Source organism: Podospora bellae-mahoneyi, chromosome 4, assembly GCF_035222275.1.
Source record: "Podospora bellae-mahoneyi strain CBS 112042 chromosome 4, whole genome shotgun sequence".
In the NCBI taxonomy this organism is placed as follows: Eukaryota; Fungi; Ascomycota; class Sordariomycetes; order Sordariales; family Podosporaceae; genus Podospora; species Podospora bellae-mahoneyi.
Genome location: NC_085883.1, coordinates 2,077,444 through 2,098,475, shown reverse-complemented (window position 1 = coordinate 2,098,475; position 21,032 = coordinate 2,077,444). Strand labels below are relative to the sequence as shown.

Here is a 21,032-nt window from a genome sequence, read left to right as displayed (position 1 = left end):
AGTCAGCCTGTCCCCCCACCTCCCGCCCAGAGTCTCTCAGCTGTTTAGGTACATGTGCAGTACATTGTCACCATCATGAAGGCGCTATTGGTTTGTGTTTGAGGCCTGTCTGTTGGTTTGTGTTAAAGATCATCTTTAATAGAGCAATCAAATGCCGGGATGCATGCCGAGCCGGACGGTGCTGCGGGCCGTTTGACTCGCAAAGCTTGCTTTACCCCCGAGCTTTCTATTAGTGCATGTGACCCCGACGTCACCTGCTTTCCTTCAACATCTCGAAGGCAGGCATCATGTAGAGCAACACCAGAAGCACACCGCCGATTAGCGGAGAGAGCGAGACATGGGACACAAACAAGGATGTCGGTATCGGATATAATGTTGGAAAGACAAGGTATAAAAAAAACCTGTGCTTACTGAGGGCAGCACGGTCAGAGAGAGGTATACTTGGAGGGGGGAGCGCCTCGACCTTGAACAGAATCAAATAACACGCCTACGAAATATGAGAGACCCATTGGTTTTATCTTTTCGACACTTTCTTTCCAAGTAACGTGTTCCTATCTGAACTGAAGGAGAATACGTGCTCCCTTCCACCGCTCCTGCCTCATGCATTCTCTGCCACTTGCAGCCCACTGGCACGACAGCCCCCCAGCTTAACCAAGCAACTCCTGTGGCTTCTCCTAACCTAGCAACCGTTATTCTCACCGAGTCCTACTTCACAGCCCATTCTCGATTCTGTTGACTCGACTTTCCCCAGTTGACCTTTCGACTCAGCACACATTTATTACGTAGGTGAGTCCGCGCTCATATACACCGAATCAATCTTTTTATATATTTGATTATTCTAACAACACACCCTCATCTAACTGACAACCATCTAACCTACCCTAGCGTAAGTCAAGGGCCTTTCAGCCTCCGCGACCCATCACACCGGAAGCTCACAAGCCACGCCGACCGTTCGGCCGGCCGGCGTGCAGCAACGTCGCAGCGCTCTCCCACTTTCCCCCTTTTTCATTCAAATTTTTTTCTTCTTTTTTTCATCCTTCACTTCTTCTTCTCCGTCCCCAAAGCCAATCCCCGATTGAGAACGCAGAGAAAGAATGAAGGAAGAAAGCGCCGACTCGGGCGCCAGCTCGGACCAAAACCCTCCTCCGAAAATCCCCCTCTCCTCGTCAAGCCCACCGACTCATACCCAAAACGAGAACCCCCTCGCCGCCAGCAGCAGAGAAGCTCCAAATGACAAAACCCTCTGGCAAAAGCTCCTCCCCGTTGTCGCCTGCGGAGCAGGGTTGTTTTCTGACGGGTATATCAACAACGTAACCTCTCCCCCTTTCCCTACCTTTCCCCACCAGTCAGTTACTAACCCGCAAGGGGAAAGGTGATCGGCTCCGTCATAACCGTCCTCGCAATCCAGTACGGCCCCCTCTGGTCCACCTCCACAGCCAAATCCTACCTCAGCGCCATCGCCTTCGCCGGAACGGTGGTGGGGCAGTTGCTGTTTGGGTATCTGAGTGATAAGTGGTCGAGGACAAACTCACTGTTGCTGTCGACGCTGATCCTGATCTTGTTCACGGCGTTGAGCACGGGGAGTTACTACAAAGGGGACGCGGTGGGAATGTTCAACGTGCTGACGGCGTGGAGGTTTTTTGTCGGGATCGGGATCGGGGGGGAGTACCCTGCGGGAAGCGTCGCGGCGGCCGAGTCGTCGGGTGAGCTGAGGAAGGGGACGAGGAATATGTGGTTCATTTTGTTTACGAACAGCATGATTGACTGGGTGAGTTTTACCTCTGCTACAACAAAAGAGATGGGGGGGGGGGGAGGGGTGTGCTGACAAAGGGATAGGGCTTCGTGATGGGGGCTTTTGTCCCCTGGCTTGTGGCGGCCGCGTGCCACAACACCAACCTGGAAGTTATTTGGAGGACGAGTCTCGGGATCGGGGTGGTGTTTCCGCTCAGCCTGTTTGTCCTGAGGTTTTTCCTCAAGGAGCCAGAGGAGTTCCAGAAGCACTCGATGAAGCACGCGTGCACGCCGTACAGGCTTGTGTTTAGGTTTTATGGCTGGAGGCTGTTTGTCGTCAGTTCTATCTGGTTTCTGTACGACTTTTCGGCGTACTCGTTTTCGATCTACTCGAGCACGATCCTGGCGAACATTTTTGACCGGGACTCTGCGCCGCTGACGACGGTTTTTGGGTGGAACACGGTGATCAACCTGTTTTACATCCCGGGCACGATGCTGGGCGCTCCGGTGTCTGACTTGTTGGGTCCTAAGAGGGCGCTTGCGGTTGGGGTTTTGCTCCAGGGTGTTGTTGGGTTTGTGATGGCGGGTTGTTACCCCTATCTGGCGAGGCCGGAGGTGGTGGGAGGGTTTGCGGTGGTGTTTGGGATCTTTCAGAGCCTGGGGGAGCTGGGGCCGGGGAACAATATTGGGGTTTTGGCTGCGAAGACTTGTGCTACGGGGGTGAGGGGGCAGTATTATGGGGTTGCGGCTGCGGTTGGGAAGCTGGGGGCTTTTGTGGGGACCTATGTGTTTCCGTATATTGTCAAGGCTGGGGGGAGCGAGGTGCTGTCGGCCCAGTATCCGTTTTATGTGTCGAGCGCGGGGTGTGTTTTGAGTGCGGTGCTGTGCTGGGTTTGGGTGCCGAGGGTGGAGCAGGACATGATCAGGGATGAGGATGAGAGGTTCAGGGGGTTTTTGGAGGAGAATGGGTATGATACTGGGCAGCTGGGGTTGAGGAAGGATGGGGCGGCGGTTTTGGTTGAGGAGGGGAAGTGATTGTTCGAGTTGAGAGCTCGGGGGTATGGGGGGAACGATTCAGGAATCGGGGTATGTGTATATATATATCAGTAACGGATTTGATCTATACAAGTCGGCTTGGTCGAGAGCGTGAGTTGCTGTGTCATGTGTTTGAGTGTATGTATGGTATCCATGGTAGGTAGGTATCCTTCATGGACATGCCAGAGAGGATGTTTCTGCTTCAAAAATCGGCATGTTGTGCATATCACTTCTGGAGCTTGCTCCCTCGCAAGCCCCTCTAATATCGTACACACCATTTGTGTATCAACCGGTGGGGAAAGCCTTAGGAGAGACACTGGACCAGGTGCCTGCCTACCTATCGATAAACATCAGAGGACTTGTCGACAGGAGGAAACACATGGGACCTTTATGTCTGCAATTGTATTCGACAAGCCTGTCTGTCCACCCTCGACATCCAAGTTACAACGATCTAGATGAAATAACTGGCACCGCAAAAGCAAGCCAAGGCAGACCATATTCCGAACCATGCCTCAAAGGAACGTCAGTAGGCCTCTTGACCATCTTGCGAGCCATGTCAACTGTCTGGCAAGGCCTATAACCATCTTTCGAGGCCTATCCCCTTTGCAAAGAGACCCAAGTTGACAATCATGATATATTGTGTCCCTATATTTCACCGAGCTTGTCATTCTGTGGGAAGGGTGATTCCTCACAGGATCACAACACAAGAAGACACACCACAAGTTAGAATCATCCACCCCCTTGATTGATTCAGCTACCTATACTAATCTGACTAACCCCCCTCCCCCCTCCCTCAAAAGTAAACCCGCTACTCATCACTAAATGCTCACAAACAAAACCAATATCGCTCCCCCCGTTTTTCCCCAAGTAACAAAAATCCCATTAATCCCTACACACTACTGATAATACAAAAACAAAAAAAAAAACAAAAAAAAAGACCAAATTAAACCCCCTTTTCCCTTCGTTCCTATTTTCCCTGGCAAAATCAACTCACATCTCCCCCAACACCTCCGCCCTCCTATACCGCCCCGCAACATCCCTCGGCAGCAACCCATAGAGCCTCGCCTCCCCCCCCCTAACCCGAATCAACTCCTCCGCCATGTCCGCAATCGCAGCCTCCTGCCTCAAATCCCCCCTCGCCATCCCCCTCAGCGAAACCAACCCATCAAATAGCCTCTCCTCCATCTCATCTAGTTTGCTCTTCTTTTTCCCCTTCTCCAGCCTAACCAAGGGGTAAAGCAAATACACCACCGCCGCCCTGTCCCAGTCCGAAATATTCCTCTTCACCTTGAACAGCAGCTGCGCATACGTCGCCAGCTTCTTGTACTCCCTCCCAATAACCAGATCCGGCCCGACCTTTGTAACAAAAGCCCTGTTCGCCTCGGCAAAGTTTTTCGCCCAGACCAGCGCGAGAAACTCCTGGTGGGTTTCTCCCCTAGCCCTATAATCCAGCGCCTTCGCCTCCCAGATCCATGGTTCTGGGACTCCAAACTTCTTGAGCTCACTGAACGCACTGCCCGGGTTCCTCGGCGCACCAATAAAACTGGCGTGCCTCCCAAGGTGATCCCTAACAGCCTTCTCCCTCGCCTCCCTCTCGCTCAGCTGCAGCAGCACAAACGCCGCAGGCACCCAATCCCCCATCCCCGTCAACGCCCCCGCAAACCCAACACTCGCCCTGTCCAGCCTCCCGACATCATCCTCCCCGAACCCAACCTTGCCGCTCGCATGAATAGCCCTCGTCATCAACCACCCCAACCGCCCATCATTCCAGTCAAACTCCTGGTTCGCAAACGCCTTCAACAAACTCCACATCTGACTCCCCGGCTCCGGCTCCCTGTCCTGCTCGACATCCATCTGAAAACTCTTGATCGCCCCCTTCACGTTCGGCGCCCCGTCCTCGGCGGCAGAATAAAACAGCCTCAGCCCAAAAGCCTGCTCCCAAGTCAATCCGAACCGCTGAGAAATGGTAAAGGAACTAACCCTACTTTCAATCGGCGCGTCCTTGACCCCGTCACAAACACAGGCATTGCCGGCCAGAAGTTCATAAACCGCGCGGACGGGCTCGGAAATCTCAGAGAGAACATTCGACTCCCTCCAGTCCCTCAACTGAGCCTTGATATCCGCCTGCTGACTCCCGATCCCAGCAACCAGCACAGCAAGTCTCATATCCCTCCCCTTGACAAGCTGCGCACACGCCTCCGGGACCAAATTCCCAGCCAAACAAATGATGGCCTTCTCCTCCGGCGACTCAGCTCTCGCAAGCGCAGTCTTGGTCGATTCCAGCACCAGTTGCCGCCAGAAACCAGTCAGTCCAACGCCGTTCTCGTCAAAAAGCAGCGACGCCAGCTCCCAAACGGCATCACCCTGCGCCACCTTCTTAAACTCCGGGCCCGAATCTCCCTGATAGCCAGAAACGCTATCGATATACTGCTGAAGCTGAGCCAGAATCTTGGGGTTGACCTGCGCCTCCCCACCAGGAGTGATCGTGCCGTCAACAGCCTGCAGGCTGGCCTCGCCGTCGTGAGCCGTCACGAGAACCCCGTCAGGGCCCCAAGTGGGACGAGGGACCGACTGAGTCTCGTCGTCTTCAACCTTGGAACGCGTCTGGTATGGCCACTGTAACACAAGAAAAAAAATTGTCAGAAAATGTTTCAATTCATTATACGTAGAATTACAAAACCGGGTGTTGATGCAATTTTGGGTACTGAGACAAAGAATGTGTGTGTGTGTGTGTGTTGTGTGCAAAAAGAAAAACTAGGAGACAAGCGGGAGACCGACCTTCACGAACCCCTTCGCGGGCGATGCCTGCGAGGACTGAGTCGGCCCGCCTTTCGTTTGCTGAAACAGCGACTTCATCAAGTCCAGACTGGTCGCAAACCCGTCGTCGTTATTATTCACCGCCACGTCCTTGGGCGCGGGGCTCCCGCGATCCTTCATATCCCAAACCGCCCCCGTCTCGTTGAGTTCCCGAAGCGTGGCCCGATCCACCGTCCTGGGCGCCCGCACGCTCGCCTGCAAAATCTGAGTCCAATCATCACCACCGGCCACCTCAATCTTGGTCGGGGCTGTCGACTTCTTGAGCGCCCGCATCCGTGCTCTCACAATGCCGGCAGGGAGTCGCTCAGCGTTGTCGTCGTAACGGGAGAGCTGGAACTCATCCTGAGCGCCGTCGACTGACCCTTGTTCGTACGAGTCGTCATAGGCTTCGAGCTGGAAGTCATCGGGTCCGTCAGCCATGCTTTCATCTTCAGGCCACTCCCGTGATGGTATGGGGGTGTCAGCGTCCAGGGGCTCATGAGGTGGCGTACCCTGGTGAGAGATATCAGAGTCCTCTTCTTCATCGAACATGGCGGCTTCATCGTCGTTGAAGGCGCCAGGCAGAGTGCGGCGGCTGCGCTTGAACTCAAAGGTGTCATCGGGGTCAACAGGAGACGTGGACGAGGCCTCGACAACCGGGCTCGGGATCTGTTCAACGTGCTGAGCACGCTTGGCAGCTTGCATAGGCTGGATGGCTTCCTCCTCAAACTCTTCATCGTCGGAGTCATCATCATCCAGACCATAGGTAGTGAAGTGCTCTACAGAAAACTGCCAGACGCCAGTCTCCGGGTCGTAGTCTTCAAAGGTCGTGTCGGGGATAGCCTTGAGCTTCTGAATGTGCTTTTCAAGACGGCGGCCACTGACGTCCCTGCCACCACGGGGCCATGAATGCTCGAGCGAGATCAGCGCAGGAACGTTCAGGCCCTTGCCAACGGGCGGCTTTTTGGCCGCAACCGGGTACACGGTGGCTGAGCGGGGAACCAGGATGACGATATTGTCAATGATTTCATCCACGTTGATGTTGCTGAGATCGACAGGAACCTTGAACTGGACATTACCCACGTGGACGCGACCAACAGTAAAGTCGACAACCTTTTGGCGCTGCGTCCTGTTCATGGCACGGATGTCCTCGAGCGACGGGCTCATCCAATACTCACCAGCCTCCTCAGAACCAGCGGATGGGGAGGCGGGAGCTTTGGCAGCAAGCGTAACCCGAGCGGCGGCAGGAGATTCTTCCTCATGGACGATGGCAAGCTCATTGCCCTTGACTTGTGTCATCTCGGGAGCGGCAGAGGCCGGAGAAGCCTTGCTACCGTTGGCGCCGTTGTTGGTGGAACGAATGGAAGGCCTGAGATAGCCAAGATCATTCTCGCTGCCATCCGTAATCGCAGCGACCTCGTCGTTGCTGGGACTATCAGCTGTGCTGGTATCGAAGCTCACTCTCTTGGCCAACTTGCGAGCACCGCTCGCATCTTCCTGAGCTTGCTTCTTATCACTGCTACTGAACAGATCGCTCCGCATGTCCTTATTGATAATCAGCTTCTTGTTGCTGCTAGCGCTGCCAAGAAGACGCATGCTCGAGTTGGCCGAGAAGGCACCTGGCTGCAGGATACTATCTTCAACGTTGAAGCTGCGGCGCAGGTTGCTGGCAGAAATGCTCTTGCTCAAACCACGGTTGACACTGCTGGCCAAAAGACTCTGTCCAAAGCCGCCGGGGGTGCTCGAGATGCTGGAAGGCGTAGCAGGCGACCCATAGGCGCTGTACGAAAAACCGTAGCCTCTCTTCTGCGGGGTGACGAAGCGGGAAGCGTTCGCGGGGCTGAGCTTGTACATGGGCAAAATCGACCGGCTCTTAACCTTGGGCTTGCCACCTAGAGGAGTGGCCAGGGGCCCAGGATTGACGATCTTGTCATCACTGAGACCTGAGAACAAGGTAGCGGCACCATAAGCGGAAAGGTCATTGATGCTAGTAGACAAACCCTGCTGCTGCTGCTGTTGTTGGGAAGCACCAAGCAGAGAGTTGCCCAAGCCGAGCTGGGGCTGCGTCTGAGAAGCGCCGAATAGCGAACCGCCCTGCTGTTGTGCCGGCTGGCTAAAGAGACCGCCACCAGTGGTGGTGTTGCCAAAAAGAGGCTTTTGCTGGTTATTCTGGCCCAGGCCGGCGCCGAATCCTGTGGCAGCAGGCTGTTGTTGAGCATTCCCGAAGAGACCACCGCCGGTCGCGGCAGGCGTCGTGGTTGTACCGAAGAGCCCGCCAGTTGCCGGCTTCGCCCCGAAGAGACTCCCGCCCGCTGCGGGCTGGGCGGCAGCTCCGCCGAATCCTGTGTTTGTTGTCGTTCCAGTCGCACCGAACAAAGAGCCGCCCGTCGCCGGTTGAGCGGTTGTGGTGGCAGTTCCAAACAGACCAGTGGCAGGCTTGGCTGGTGCGGTTCCAAAGATACCTCCTGTGGCAGCGGGTTGGGCCGCGGTTTGGCCAAAGCCGCCAAAGCCCGACGTGGCAGGTTGCTGTTGTTGCTGAGTGCCGAAAAGCCCGCCGCCGGTGGCGGCAGGTTGTTGTGTAGCGGCTCCAAAGAGTCCAGTGCCGGTGCCAGCAGTGGCGGTGCCTCCAAAGCCGGTATTAGTAGTCGCAGTGCCACCGGTTCCAAAGCTGAAGCCGGAGGCGGGTTTCGCGGCAGTTGCGGTGTTGGTGCCGAAGAGACTAGTACCGGTCGTGGCAGCTCCACCGCCGAAGCCACCAGTAGTTGTTCCCGTGGTGCCGAAACCACCTCCACCACCTCCAAAGAGACTGCCACCCGTAGCGGCAGGTTGCGCGGGGGTGCCTCCAAACATGCCAGTGGTTGCTGTTGCAGGCTTAGCACCGAAGAGACTGCTGCCGCCGAAGCCACCGGTATTGGCAGCTGGAGTAGTTGTTGCTGCTCCGAATCCTCCGCTTGTTCCACCGCCACCAAACAAGCTTGATCCCGTGGTGGCACCGCCACCGAAGCCAGTATTAGTTGTTGTTGTCCCGGTAGCGCCAAAGCCTCCAAAGTTGGTGCTTCCAAACGTCGACCCGGTAGCCCCTCCAGATTTCCGACCCTGGTTGTAGTCGACCAATCTAAGCTCCTCAGGAGACCAGCGCTTGTAGGCGTCCATGAAGCATACGTTCTGGAATGAGTTGCTCTGAGACACATTGTTGGGCTCCTTTTCTACCAGGGGGTTGAAAGCAACAACAGCTGTCCCTGGAGCTTCGCCAGTCGCGGTGCCGATCCCGGGGTTGGTCGTCGCACCGAAGCCGGTCCCCGTGGTACTTGTGCCTCCACCGCCGAAAAGGCTGCCGCCAGTCGCCCCGGCGCCGAAGCCCGTGCCTGTCCCGCCAAAGCCGGTTGTGGCAGGCTTGGCTGCGCCGAACAGTGATGATCCACCGCCGCCACCAAAGGGTGTTGACGTGGCAGCAGTGTTGGCAGTGTTGCCAAAGCCGAACCCGGTGCCGCCGGCGGTGGCAGTTGTGCTCCCAAAAAGGCCTCCACCGCTTGTGCTGGCTGGCGTGCCGAATGCTGGCTTCGCGGCGCCGAAACCACCACCTCCAAAAGCACCTCCAGTGGTGTTAGTACCAAAGCCGCCAGTAGTACCGCCGCCGCCGAAGAGACTGCCGCCAGTGGTGCCGGGGGCAGCATTGTTGGTTGCTCCAAAGCCTGTGCCTGTGCCAAACCCTAGGTCATCAGTCAGTAATCACTCGCGGTCTCGAAAAAGTTCATCGTCGGTAGCAGTGGTGATCACCCAATGAGACCGTCGATCGATGTCGCAATGGAAAGTCGTCCTCGAACAAACCGAAAAGTCGTTGACACGTACCTGAAGATGTGTTGTTTGTAGCACCAAAGCCGCCGAATGTCGAGCCGGTGGTGTTATTATTCTGGCCGAAACCGCCGCCGCCGCCGCCAAAACCGCCGAACGCCATCGTCTGGGTGATGATCGATGTCGCGCAGTGGCAGGCAGACGAAAATGCTGGTGATGTAGTTGCTTGTTTGTCGTCAGTCGCGCTCGGTGACGAGGCAAGCGGGTGTTGTTGATGATTGGCCGCCTCGTTGTTGTCGGCTCAGATGGTTATCTTGGACAACGAAGTCGGGGGAAAAAAATCGCGAGGCAGGGACTGATGTCTTCTCGATCTGCGCGCGTAACGTGATGGATGTTATTTTTCCCCCGAAAAGAAAAATAAAATTCAATGAGATAAAAGGAAAGTTCAAATAAGGGCAGGTTTCAGATGTTGGCCTGCGCTGTTCGGGGATAGAGAGAGGGAAGGTAAGGTAAAGAAAATGGGCGACCTTGCTTTCCTTGACCCTTGTTCGTTGTGGTCGTGACAGGCGCGATGGGGAATCGAGTTGGCAAGCTCACGAAAGTTCCGCTATTATTTCCTCTCTGTCTCTTCTCTCTCCAGCCCTGGCCCGTTTCTCTTCCCTAGCCCAATGCTTGGGTGGGGCGAAAAAAGAGCTCAAGTGACCAATCAGATAAAGAAGAGTCCTGGGTGAGCCGTGCGTCACCTGCGAAAAGAGTGGCCAGGGTCACAGCTTTTTTGACAGAACACACGGACCAATTATCAAGCACCCAAGCAGCATCATGCTCCTGTTTGGTCTTTCAAGGTCAACTTTTTGCTCTGAAGAACAAGACATCTGGAACACCAGCGCAGTCTCTCCCCCTACATATTTATGGCTCCTCTCATCCGACCGCTCGATTTTAAGTTCATCAGCCATCATCCTCAAATCCTTCACGTGCCCAGCCCAACCTGCCAGCCAACGCCCAATTCCCCCCTCTGATTGGCCCACAGGCTACAGCTTAGTAATTCTACAAGTCTGCCTTGCAAGCTTGACGTACTTGACGCACTTGACAACTGCAAATCATAGACCGTTCCCAGCAAAATATTGGACACCTTGCTATTTCTCAGTTTTAGACCTTTACCCCTGATGAATCACACAGCTGCCTGCTTCCAGGAAAGACTATAAATCCCCCAGACACACCAAACCTTTGTTCCGTTTGTCTACTGTCTTTTCGTAAAGCATGCCACAATTCCACACCTCACAGTTGACAACTCGGTGTGAAATAGGTAGGTTCGTTGTGAAATCGGGCAGTGACCAAAATCATATGAGACTTGTCCATGTACAATAAAACAGCCCACCTCAAGGGTTTCTGCTATAAATATATATGGTTGTCACCCTTCACTTTTCAACATATCCATATTCCACCTCTCTCACATATCACATTGCTCTCCCTCTTACTGCCCTTTCAAAGCCAACCAGCCTTGACACAACAGAGCCGTCCACCCAAACTTTCTAACATGGACTTTTGACCTACCTGCCTATACCTTTACGTCACGATAAACTTCACACAAGACACAAAAACATCACCATTTGTATCACACAAACACTCAAACTCTGAAGCTCAATGTTCCGAATGATAGAAGAAGAAAAAGAAAAGGACAAAAAAAATAGGTTGCTTAAGTAAATCAATCCATCCATCATCACCACCACCACCACCATCACCACCACTTCACCACGTCAACATCCACATCAAGCATCCACAACTCTCAAACTTCTTTCTTCCAACCCCTATCCTACCCCTTTCCCACTCCTCTTTTCTGTTCCCTCAAACCCACCAAAACCAACTTAACAAATACCGTCCCCGTCGAAACTATACTCAACCGCCCCCCCACCCCTATTACTCCACCCTCCCCTTGCTTCTCTCTCATCATCCTCACTCTTCAGACTCTTCATTCTCTCCCTTCTACCCCCTCTTCACCCCCCTTAAAACTGAATCAAATCCCCCTGCTGCTGTTGCTGTCCTCCACTCCTCTGCGCAAAAGGGTTGTTCGCCCCTCCCCCCACCCCACCAAACGCCCCAGGCCCCGTCTGCTGCTGCTGTCCCCCACCACCATAACTAACCGTCGGCATCCCCGTGAACTGCTGCCTCAAGAACGGATTACTCCCCGTTTGATCAGCCGTCATCCTTCCCAACCCAGCCCCCGCACTGTTAACAAACACCCCCGGAGCCGTATGCTGCGCCGGAATCCTCAGGTTACCCGTGTTACCAAACGTATCCAAACCCTCGCCCGTACTCAATAGCGCGTTCAGTCTCGCCTCGTGCTCCGTCATCTCCCTCTGGGGCTGCTGCTGCTGCTGCTGCTGCTGCTGAGGTGGCTGCAGTTGGAACGAGGGCTGAGACTGGAACTGAGGCTGGGACTGCGATGCTGGCTGCGATGTGAAGGAGCTAAAGGTTGAAAGCGTCTTTTGCTCTGGGAGGCTACCCAGCGAGGAGGTGGCCTTGAATGCGGAGGATGGTCGCTGGGCAAATGGGTTGTTTGAACCTGTGGGCGTGGGCTTCATGGCCTGAAGACCGGTGCTGTGGTTGCTGGCCCAGGGGTTATTGCTACCTGGCTGGAGAGTGTTCTCTTGAACCTGTGGTGTCAGGAACTGCTGGGATGTTTGCTGCTGCTGGAACGGCTGCTGCTGTTGCTGCTGAAGGTAAGGGTTGTAACCCGTCGGCTGGGGCTGGAAAGCCTGCTGTTGTTGCTGCTGTTGACCGTACGGGTCAAAAGCATTTGGCTGCTGGCCAAACCCGTTCTGGAAGCCATTCTGATAGCCAGTTGGCTGCGGCTGCTGAACCCCGTACCCGGTAAACGCGTTCTGTACATAGCCCGTTGGCTGCATCTGCATCTGGCTCTGATCAATCGGGTTGGCAAAAAAGTCAACCGCGCTCCCCTGCTGATAGCCCTGGTTGAACCCGGTGAACTGAGGCTGAGCCGTTGGCGTCGGTGCGTCATCAAACAGAGCAGCAGCATTGGTCGACTCCAGTTCCCGTCGCCGTCTTTCCTCTTCCTCCTTGCTGAGCTTGATCGCCTTGGCCAGATCGTCATCATCCTCATCCACGTTCCGGCTCTCGCGCTTTCTCCTATCCTCCTCCTCTTGGGCCTTGCTGGCCTCGATCGCCAGCCTGTACTCGGTGTCCTCCTCATCGGTCGGCTGTCGTCGCTCGCGGCGGGGTTGCCGCTCTTCCCTGCTCTGCTGGGGGGCGTATTCCTCGAGGCCATTGACACGAGACTTCCAGATCCTCCTATCGGCTCGCTCAGCTCTCAGTCTCTCCTCGTCAGCGATCAGCGCAGACAGCTCCTTTGCGGCAATGCGAACTATCCAAAATCAAAGTCAGTCAGCCAACCCATCCCCGGCAAAAACGACAGAAGCATTTCCAACGCCACCCACCATTCGCTCCCACATCCTTGCCCTCCTCATCAATGTAGATAAACTCGCGCAGCGTCTTGATGATAAAGATATTCTGCTTGGCCCACGTCACAACCAGCTCGGAGCCCTCGTGCAGGCAATAGTCCATAACCTTGAGCGCCTTGAGCACGTGTCGCCAGTTCTTGCCCTTGTCATTGAGCCGCTTGTCGAGCATGTCCATAATCTCGTAAAACTCGGTCGACCTGTCGGGGGTTGTGTCAGCAAAATTGGTGGTTGGAGACACCTTGTGCTAGCACAGCCAGCGGCCGGCACCGGTGAGGTTGCGTATGCACTCACGAATTGTACGTCAACTGAGCGATCTCGCTCATCTGTGTTCCTGTCGGTCCCCATGGGTCATTGCTGGTCGCTGCATTGCCAGAAGATTAGCTAACGGGCCGGGTTCGATTTGCGCGCATGATACGGCGCAGTTTGGGACGACGTTGACGAGGGAAGAGGGAACCCACCTTCGCGCACCTTGACCTGGACGCTGGAGTAACCCTTGGTGACATTCTTGACGCTGCGAATGACTTTCGACATGTTGGGCGTCGGTGTGTGAAGAAGAAGACCCGGCGGTAGCGGATGTCGAGAGAGTGGGAGGCCGGTAATGTCGCAGAGGGAAGAAAGCTAGGAAACTGAGAAGTGGTGGTGGTAAGTAGCAGCAAGCAGTGGGTGGTGCGTGTCGCCGGCCGGGGGAGGGATGCTGGGTGGTGCCGACGGGAGCTTGGCAGCCGATTGTGTGAGCAGTAACCTCTAAAAGGACGCGCCACCAACCTTCCAAGTTCAGGGGATAGTAGGTCTTGGTAAGGCGAAGAGCGTCAGTTGGTACGCTGCGATGATAGGAGACAGTAGGGACCTGCGATCGTGTCGGTAGCAACAAGTAATCGTGCAACCCACGTTAAGCTTTTTCGCCTTCTCCTTCAGCCCCTGATTCGCACTGTTTAGGTAGGTTAGGTACCGTATGTTGGGAGTGGCGCGCGCTCGGTGGTTGGAGCTGCGTGTGGTGTGTGAGACCTGATTGATGTATGTGAAGAGGGGGAGAGCTTGTTCCAACTGCTTAAAAAAAAAGAAAAGAAAAAGAAGAAAAGCCACTGACTACCTGGAAACTCAATTGCAATTGGCACTGTATCCTCTGCCACTTCAAACATTCATCAGCGGCACAAGGAAAAGATGAGAAAAGATGAAATTGTATCTCGCGCTTTCCAATTTCAAGATTGGAGAGATGACAATAGAGTGGATATACAGGAGATCTGTCGGCCATTTACCGAGATTCCAGCATAACACAAGTTCAACGCCAACCTTTGCGCCTCGGAAAACTAGACAAGCCCTCACCAGGTCTTCATCAGACCTTAACTCGGACCTTTCTGCCTCCAACAAAACTCTATATGAAGCTGACAGGCAGTTGACAACAACAAAAATGGCTTCAAGTGCAAGTGGCGGCTGCTGCAGTGTTGAAGCATGCCAAGACATTCCAGAAAGCCTCCAGCCTGCGCTAGACTATTCTGGGCAGCACATCATAGAGGAACCACCTGAAGGTGGACGGCCATGACGTAAATGTTGCTATCTCGAATGCCACACGATCTGTGACCGTGGCATGGCCACGTCGTGGAGGGCAGGTACCTGAGAGACATCTATGTAGTGGACAGCCATTATTCTTGTTCAAACGCTCTTGTCTAACCTGCTGTTCACAACCTTTCAGCTTCCTCAAATATCTTATAAGAAAAGAACCTCTACCACACAACCCTCGAACAAAAGTGGTTAAAAGTACAATTGTGCAAATAGTTCAAAGCAATACTCACGCACACAGGCCTTCCTTCCACCCAGCTCCCCCCCCCCTCCTGAAAAGAAAACGAACCCAAACACCAAATGTATAACAATAATATTCCCTCGCTTCAAACAAAAAAACGCCGTGGTATCAATAACCCCCATCCCTCCCCTGCCCTTACCCTTCCCAGATAATACCAATGCTTAACCCCCCCCCAATCACTCCTCCCCTTCCCCCGCCCCCCCATCAACAACCACATCACTCATCACCAAATCGATCTCCTCTTTCCCCTTCCCCCCAGGACTCTGCACCTGCACCGTATCCATCACCCCCTCCCCACCCTCCTTCTGCCGCTCCGCAATCCACCCCGGCGGCAACCCCGGCCCACTATCCGCATTCCCATAATCACTCTTCTTCGTCCCCTTGGGCCACCTTCCCGGCCCCCTGCCCGTACCACCCGGCTTCCTCTTATTATTCGCACTCGAGCTAGCCCTCGGCCTAGCAGCAGCAGGACGTCTCGCACTTCCCCCTGACCGTTTTGGCCTTGGCCTCGCAGCGCTGCTTGCCGTCCTGACAACCGGGGGCCGGGAGACCACAGCTCTAGAACGGTCTGTTCGTCTGGGGTTGAGCGGTGGGACGACTTCGAATCGAGAGGGAGGAATGCCAATGTATTGGGACATCCAACCGCTAGGATCTTGTTTGGGTTCGGAGTCTTGCTCTTGTTGCGTGCCTTCTTCCACATCGGCTTTGGCCTGTTGGGGGTTCTCGTCGTAGTAGCCAGGGAAGTTCTTGTTATCTTCGCTTTGTGGTTCATCCTCCAACTCCCCGTTTGCATCTTCTGCAGGCTTGACCTCGGCAGAACCATTCGACTCCCCCGTCGACGACTCCGTAGACTCAAGAACATGACCTTCAACCGGCGGCGGCTTGACATCTTGTCCCGGCCCCGCTTCCGACTGCGTAGTAAACGACCCATTCCCATTGACCAAACCGTCCCCAGCAACAATCGGTTTCTGCCCCTGGTGGTCCTCCTCCTCCCTCGGCGCAATAGCCGTCAACGCCGGCCCCAGCTCAAAATTCGTCGCATTGCTCCTCCCCATCACATACGGCGTCCAAGTCAGCGCCTTCTCGTTCAACTGCACATACCCCTTCCCCTCCCACTTCTCCACATACTCCCTACAAAACCCCAAATCAACTCTAAACGCATAAAGTCCCGTCACCGGATCCTTAACCAAACACCTCAACCCCTCCAACGCCGAAACAACATCATCCGCCGTCAGCCCTGTATCATCCGAAATCTTCTTGATGCTCAACCCCTTCTCCTCCCGCTGCTGCACAAAATACTTGCACATGATCAACCTCCAATAATTCCTATACGACACCAACCCCATGTCCGAAAGCGGCTTCTCCGGTGACCCCGTCTTTTGCTCAACCCTCGTCAAAAGATACGAAAAGTCAATCAGCAAATTCCCATACCCCTTCCGCTGGTGAATCGGCAGCGTCAGAATGCAAGAAACATTGTTCTGACTGCTCGCCCGCTTCTCCTTTGAAAAGTACCCCACAAAATGATACCCCAAATCATCATACTCGCAGAGGACATAAAACAAAAACGGCTCCACGTCGTAGTAAAGCGTCTTGGATCCCAAAAACAGCTTGGCGAGCAGGCAGAGGTTTTGGCAGTAAACCGGATTCTTGCGTCCATCAACCTCAAAGACTGAAATTGACCCGTGCCGGTAAATTTCATCCCCAGGAGGGTGCTTCGCCGGACACTTGAGCTTGTGCCTCGAGGTGACATAGTCCGAGTTCATGTACTTGAGGCAAAACTGACAGATGTAAAGAATCCGGTTCCTGCTGTACTCCTCGGGATACGGCGCCGCGTACCACGTATCGATCTCCCAGCCTCCAAACTGGATGCACTCGATCTGGCTGGCCGGGCCCGACGCCTTCTTAGACTTTTTGCTCGGCACTTCAGTCTCGGCTTGCACCTGCAGCAGCCTCTGTCTCCATTCTTCTTCGGCCTTTTGCTTTGCCTCGTCGAAGCGACGTCGGTCTTCGGGTGTCGGCATCGTTTTGGACGTGTCGGCTTCGGGTTCGGTCAAGATGCCACCATATGGTTTTCCCTTTAGCTCGTCCGTCTCCCTATCGTAGAAAGAGTAAAATGGCTGAGAGTAGCTCGTGCTAGTAAACGGAGTGGCTATTGGGACTTGGACCGCCCCAGCACCGCGAGGCCCGTCATTTCTAGATGGTCGCCTTGCCGATCTTCCCGATCTCCCCGACCTCTTAGATCTATTAGGTCGTTTCTTAAGGCCCTTGGGCTTTTCAGATGAGATCCGAGCGAGTTCCACCGCATTCACGCGCATCTTGACGATGATGCTGTTCCGTGTCTTCTTCGTGACAGAAGCAGGACCGGAGCTCTGTAAAATCTTGAGCCGTAAAGATCGGGACACTGGTCTAGATGATCCTTCCCTGCTGGCTGAGGCTTCCTCGTTGCTCGCCTCCTCTGTTGTCCGACGCCTCTTTCGCAGGGCCATAACGTGCTCGTCAGGCTCGATCGATGATGTTTTCCGCTTTCTAAGCACGCGCGATCCGTCCATAGGATCCTCGTCGAGGACGAGTTGGTTGAAGACAGAGTGTGATTCTGGCTTGACAGCGCCCTTTTGTGACGGAAGCAGGTCCCTCGCTAGTTTTGGCGCATGTGCACGCCGGGCAGATGGAGGAGCACTGGTGTCAGTGATGCCATCCATCTCGACATCTTCTTCGTTATGGGCGTCGGATTCTGATTCAGTGTCTGCGCACTTGGGGCACTTCCAGCTCTCAGGACCTGCAGCTGTTGTCAGCACGGTTCTATACGATGTATTCGTAGACCACCTACTCGTTTCGCCATCCAATGCCTTGCTGTCACGGGCACATTGTTGGTGAGCTGTACAACTGGTTGTCAGTAGATGGCAAACAACGACTCATAGCCAGGGAGTTCACCGACCGTTGTCCTGACACCTGGTGCAAGCCAAATATACCTCAAACTCTTCTGCCGGATCGTTTTCTTCACTCTGCTTACAGAAGATGCAGTGTCCGTCATCAGTCTCATCCTCATCCTCCTCCGCTTCATCATTATTCGCGGGCTCCCACTCCTCCTCGGCACCAGCATCAGAGTCATTGTCACTGACACTGGCAGAATCCGCAGAGTGGGCACTATCCGACTCATCATCTGTCTCGCCAGGCTTGATCTTGACCGCCCCGACACCCTCATCATCTTCCTCGTCCTCGTCCTCTTCAGCATCCTCATCCCTTGTTGTCCTCCCCTTGCTCCCTCGTCGCGACTGACGGCCTCTGGCAGGAACAATCTCATTATCCTCTTCCTCCTCGGCATCCTCCTCGAAAACCCCATCCTCTTCCTGCTCCGAGTCGCTGTGTTGGGCACTGCTGTGATCGTCGTGTTCCTCCCCGCCGTCGTCAGGCTCCCCATCGGCATCCATATCCATCTCCGCATCCTCGTAATGCTCACCCGCCAGACTCCCAACGTCAATCTGACTCTGAGAAGCGGCCGCACTGATATCCTCCCCCATGATCACATCCCCATCTGCGGCGAATTCAGCCTCACGCTCTGACTGCATGACGCTCAGTTGTAGCTGCTCCTGCATGAGCTGAGCCTCGGCCATTATGATCCCGTCTCTTATTTATTCCCCTCGGTTGATCTCAGGCTCCTGCTTCCCCTAAACAAGGGATCTCGGTGAAGCCCACGCCCGCCAAGTTGTATTCACAACCCGCGGCGCATGCCAGCCAGCCAGGTCACCTCGGTCTTTTGCGTGATGATTCCGATCTTCGGCGGCTATAACACCCGGCGCATCGTTCGGGGGGAACAATCACTACCGACTGGTATCTCGCAGGGAATATATCTCGGTTTTATATGCGCCGCGCCGCAAAACACGCAAAAACAAAAAACAAAAAAGTTGAGTTCGATTCGTGGGTCAAGGCTTTGGGGTGTTGAACGCGCGGAGGAAGGTGGAATTCGGTAGGAATATGATTATTTTTGGCTTCTATGGAGACGCTCTGGGGTAGAGACGCGTGAAAATGGCAGTTTCTGGCCGTCAATGGTTGTGGATGTGGTTCTGGAGCGAGTCGAAGTTTTGCCTGGGTTGATCGCGAAAGTGTTCAGGTTGCTGGCTACTGGAGTTGGACCCCCCCGGTTTGCTGCAATGCAAGGTTGCATTTGGACTGATTAGTCAGTGAATTTGAAGGTGGGTCTGGTGCTTGGCAGCCTTGAAGAGGTGATCCGAGCTTTCGAGGGAATTGGTTGGGTGCCTGAGGCAAGAAAGTGAAATCATCCACTCAGAGCTTCGCCAATTGGAATTGGGGAGAGCCACAGTCCAAGTACCGCTATCGCCGTGACGAGAGACCTGGACCTTGGGCTTTGCGCTTCGAGGTTGCGCAGTTACAGACACCACACCACCACCACATAGATTGGACAGAGGCTTCGGGTATGCTCCCTTGTTTTGTATTTGCTGTGACATTATCACTAACTCAATTGACAGGCCGCACAACCGTCACGATGCCCGTTCCCTTCGAGACTCTCATTCCCTATGTCATCATCACTGCCGTAAGAGCTCCTCGAATTCATGCGCCCACCAAACATGAGGAAGGATCATAGATGCTGATGGGCGGGGGGACAGATGTTTGGCGTGACTGGCGCTGGGCTGAGCGGAATCAGACACTACGCCGGTGGCGGAAAGAAGCACAGATGGTCCCTTGATACCTGGGACAGGGTATGTTCGCCTTGTTTAGCTGGATTTTGGTTCTCGAGCTAACATGTTTCTCTTAACAACAGCAAAGTATGAAGCAATATTTCTCTACAAAGAGGTCCCGCTCTTGAACCTATACTAACGATATATGAACGCAGTGATGGACCGCGACAGACGACTTACAGGAGTCTTGCGAGGGCAAACAGACAATGCCATAGCCCCGCCAGGCTTCGAAGTCAATCAGCCTTGGAGAGTACGTGCTTCCTCAACAATCATCTTTCTCGCAAAAAGCTTACAATTTCTAGGGCGAGAAACGCTTCTCCTAATCAACAAGGATGGAGGCGGCGTAAAGAAGAAGGCACTGGTGTCGAAAGAAGAGGGCGCACATATGATAGACCGCGAACGACCTCATTCTCATGATCCTCTTCGACACCATGGTGGTGTACAAAATGTTAAATCTGTATCTGGGGCCGGTTCTTGTTCAGCCCCTCCAGGAGCGTGCATGCTTGACATATCTCCTGGCTTGACATGTACCCGCAGCGCTTACACTGTCCTAGAACCTGTCGTCCTCCCTTTGATGGAGCACTGGAAGTTCTGATGGGTAGTTCCTTTTGTGTCTCCTTCTCTCCTTGCTTTGGCTTGGGTATTGTCTTTGTGACGTCGACCTCTAGCTCTGCGTACTCTTCGTTCTCCCTGAGCTGCTTATCCAAGGCGGCCATTTCACCTCCTGGAGTGCGGCCGTTTGTTGACCCGCAACCACCTATGCCCTCTTCCACAGCAGTGGCCACATGTGCTTGCGCTTTCTGTCCTTTGCACCCGCAAGATGATGGTGACTCTCCGGGCACCAATCTTGCCATGTCCTCTCCACTTCGTACAATATCCAGGATAGCGCTTGGTCGTACTTTTTCCAGCTGCTTGATGAGACCCCGGGCGCTTCCACGGAAGGCCTCGGGACTGTAGATACACTCAGTGCTGAAGTACTCGAGCTTCTTGTGGAAGGCATACAGCACAATCTCCTTCTCGTATGCGTACTTGAGTGGCTTGCTTCTCTTCACCTCAGACCTGTTGTCTCCTGTCACAATACTGGTGCTTCGCGAGAGACGCGACAGGTCCGCGCGCAGCAGGTTCATCATGACCGTCTCGGCCACATCGTCTGCATTGTGCCCGGTGACAACATGCTTGATCCCTAACATCTTTGCGCCCCTGTCGAGAGCCTGCCGTCGAAAGACACCGCAGTAGGTGCAGTTCCCCTTTTTGCCGATGGTCTGGACGACCTCGTCCATGGTCCAGTCGTATAGCTCTTTGTATCCGACTATTGTCAAGGGCATGCCGTATTGGACGGCATTGTTCTTGACTGTTTGGAGAGAGTCGTCTCGGTAGCCGGTGATGCCCTCGTCTATGCTCAGTAAGACAAGATCTAGTCCGTATCCATATCGTTCGTTGAGTGTCTTGAGAACGGAGGCCAAGACTGTCGAATCCTTGCCACCGGAGGCTCCAATGGCAACTTTCTCTCCGGGGTAGAATAATTTGGATGATGTGATGGTGTGGTGGATTTCGTCCTCGAAGACTCTGATGAAGCACTCTCGGCAGAGCTTTGCGTGGTTCTTGGGTCGCTTGATGTATGCCCTTTCGGTCTTGCAGATGGCACATAGTGATGGCGCCATGCTGGGCTTTGTCTGGTTTCTGTTGAACTGGAAGGGTTCCTAAAGTATT

General features: G+C 54.4%; 7 protein-coding genes across 7 annotated transcripts; 2 read left to right on the top strand and 5 right to left on the bottom strand.

The window, feature by feature from the left end:
- Window positions 1-1,094: 1,094 nt before the first annotated feature.
- GIT2 (glycerophosphoinositol permease) lies at window positions 1,095-3,631 on the top strand (the record flags this gene model as incomplete). Its single annotated transcript, XM_062879179.1, has 5 exons — window positions 1,095-1,310; window positions 1,373-1,768; window positions 1,837-2,817; window positions 2,927-3,488; window positions 3,566-3,631. 3 exons carry the CDS (start codon window positions 1,095-1,097, stop codon window positions 2,764-2,766), a joined length of 1,542 nt encoding a protein of 513 aa, XP_062732318.1. The 3' UTR covers window positions 2,767-2,817; window positions 2,927-3,488; window positions 3,566-3,631.
- Window positions 3,632-3,756: 125 nt separating this feature from the next.
- QC761_409030 (uncharacterized protein) lies at window positions 3,757-10,205 on the bottom strand (the record flags this gene model as incomplete). Its single annotated transcript, XM_062879180.1, has 3 exons — window positions 9,412-10,205; window positions 5,545-9,272; window positions 3,757-5,382 (listed from the first exon to the last, which is right to left on the bottom strand). Exons 1-3 carry the CDS (start codon window positions 9,515-9,517, stop codon window positions 3,757-3,759), a joined length of 5,460 nt encoding a protein of 1,819 aa, XP_062732317.1. The 5' UTR covers window positions 9,518-10,205.
- A 727-nt stretch (window positions 10,206-10,932) lies between these two features.
- QC761_409040 (uncharacterized protein) lies at window positions 10,933-13,361 on the bottom strand (the record flags this gene model as incomplete). The annotated part of the gene is made up of 4 exons (XM_062879181.1): window positions 10,933-12,733; window positions 12,807-13,027; window positions 13,122-13,191; window positions 13,289-13,361. The coding sequence occupies 4 exons, from the start codon at window positions 13,359-13,361 to the stop codon at window positions 11,355-11,357; spliced, it is 1,743 nt and encodes a 580-aa protein (XP_062732316.1). The 3' UTR covers window positions 10,933-11,354.
- Window positions 13,362-13,448: 87 nt separating this feature from the next.
- On the bottom strand, window positions 13,449-14,082 carry QC761_0066820 (uncharacterized protein; the record flags this gene model as incomplete). The annotated part of the gene is made up of 3 exons (XM_062872653.1): window positions 13,449-13,544; window positions 13,719-13,835; window positions 14,065-14,082. The coding sequence occupies 3 exons, from the start codon at window positions 14,080-14,082 to the stop codon at window positions 13,449-13,451; spliced, it is 231 nt and encodes a 76-aa protein (XP_062732315.1).
- A 722-nt stretch (window positions 14,083-14,804) lies between these two features.
- On the bottom strand, window positions 14,805-18,908 carry SAS3 (Histone acetyltransferase; the record flags this gene model as incomplete). The annotated part of the gene is made up of 2 exons (XM_062879182.1): window positions 17,564-18,908; window positions 14,805-17,503 (listed from the first exon to the last, which is right to left on the bottom strand). The coding sequence occupies exons 1-2, from the start codon at window positions 18,237-18,239 to the stop codon at window positions 14,805-14,807; spliced, it is 3,375 nt and encodes a 1,124-aa protein (XP_062732314.1). The 5' UTR covers window positions 18,240-18,908.
- On the top strand, window positions 18,854-20,030 carry QC761_0066800 (uncharacterized protein). Its single transcript, XM_062872652.1, has 5 exons — window positions 18,854-19,058; window positions 19,113-19,177; window positions 19,251-19,343; window positions 19,473-19,572; window positions 19,625-20,030. Exons 2-5 carry the CDS (start codon window positions 19,130-19,132, stop codon window positions 19,915-19,917), a joined length of 534 nt encoding a protein of 177 aa, XP_062732313.1. The 5' UTR covers window positions 18,854-19,058; window positions 19,113-19,129; the 3' UTR covers window positions 19,918-20,030.
- CTU1 (cytosolic thiouridylase subunit Ctu1) lies at window positions 19,772-20,983 on the bottom strand (the record flags this gene model as incomplete). Its single annotated transcript, XM_062872651.1, has 1 exon — window positions 19,772-20,983. The coding sequence occupies one exon, from the start codon at window positions 20,981-20,983 to the stop codon at window positions 19,772-19,774; it is 1,212 nt and encodes a 403-aa protein (XP_062732312.1).
- Between the last annotated feature and the right edge of the window lie 49 nt (window positions 20,984-21,032).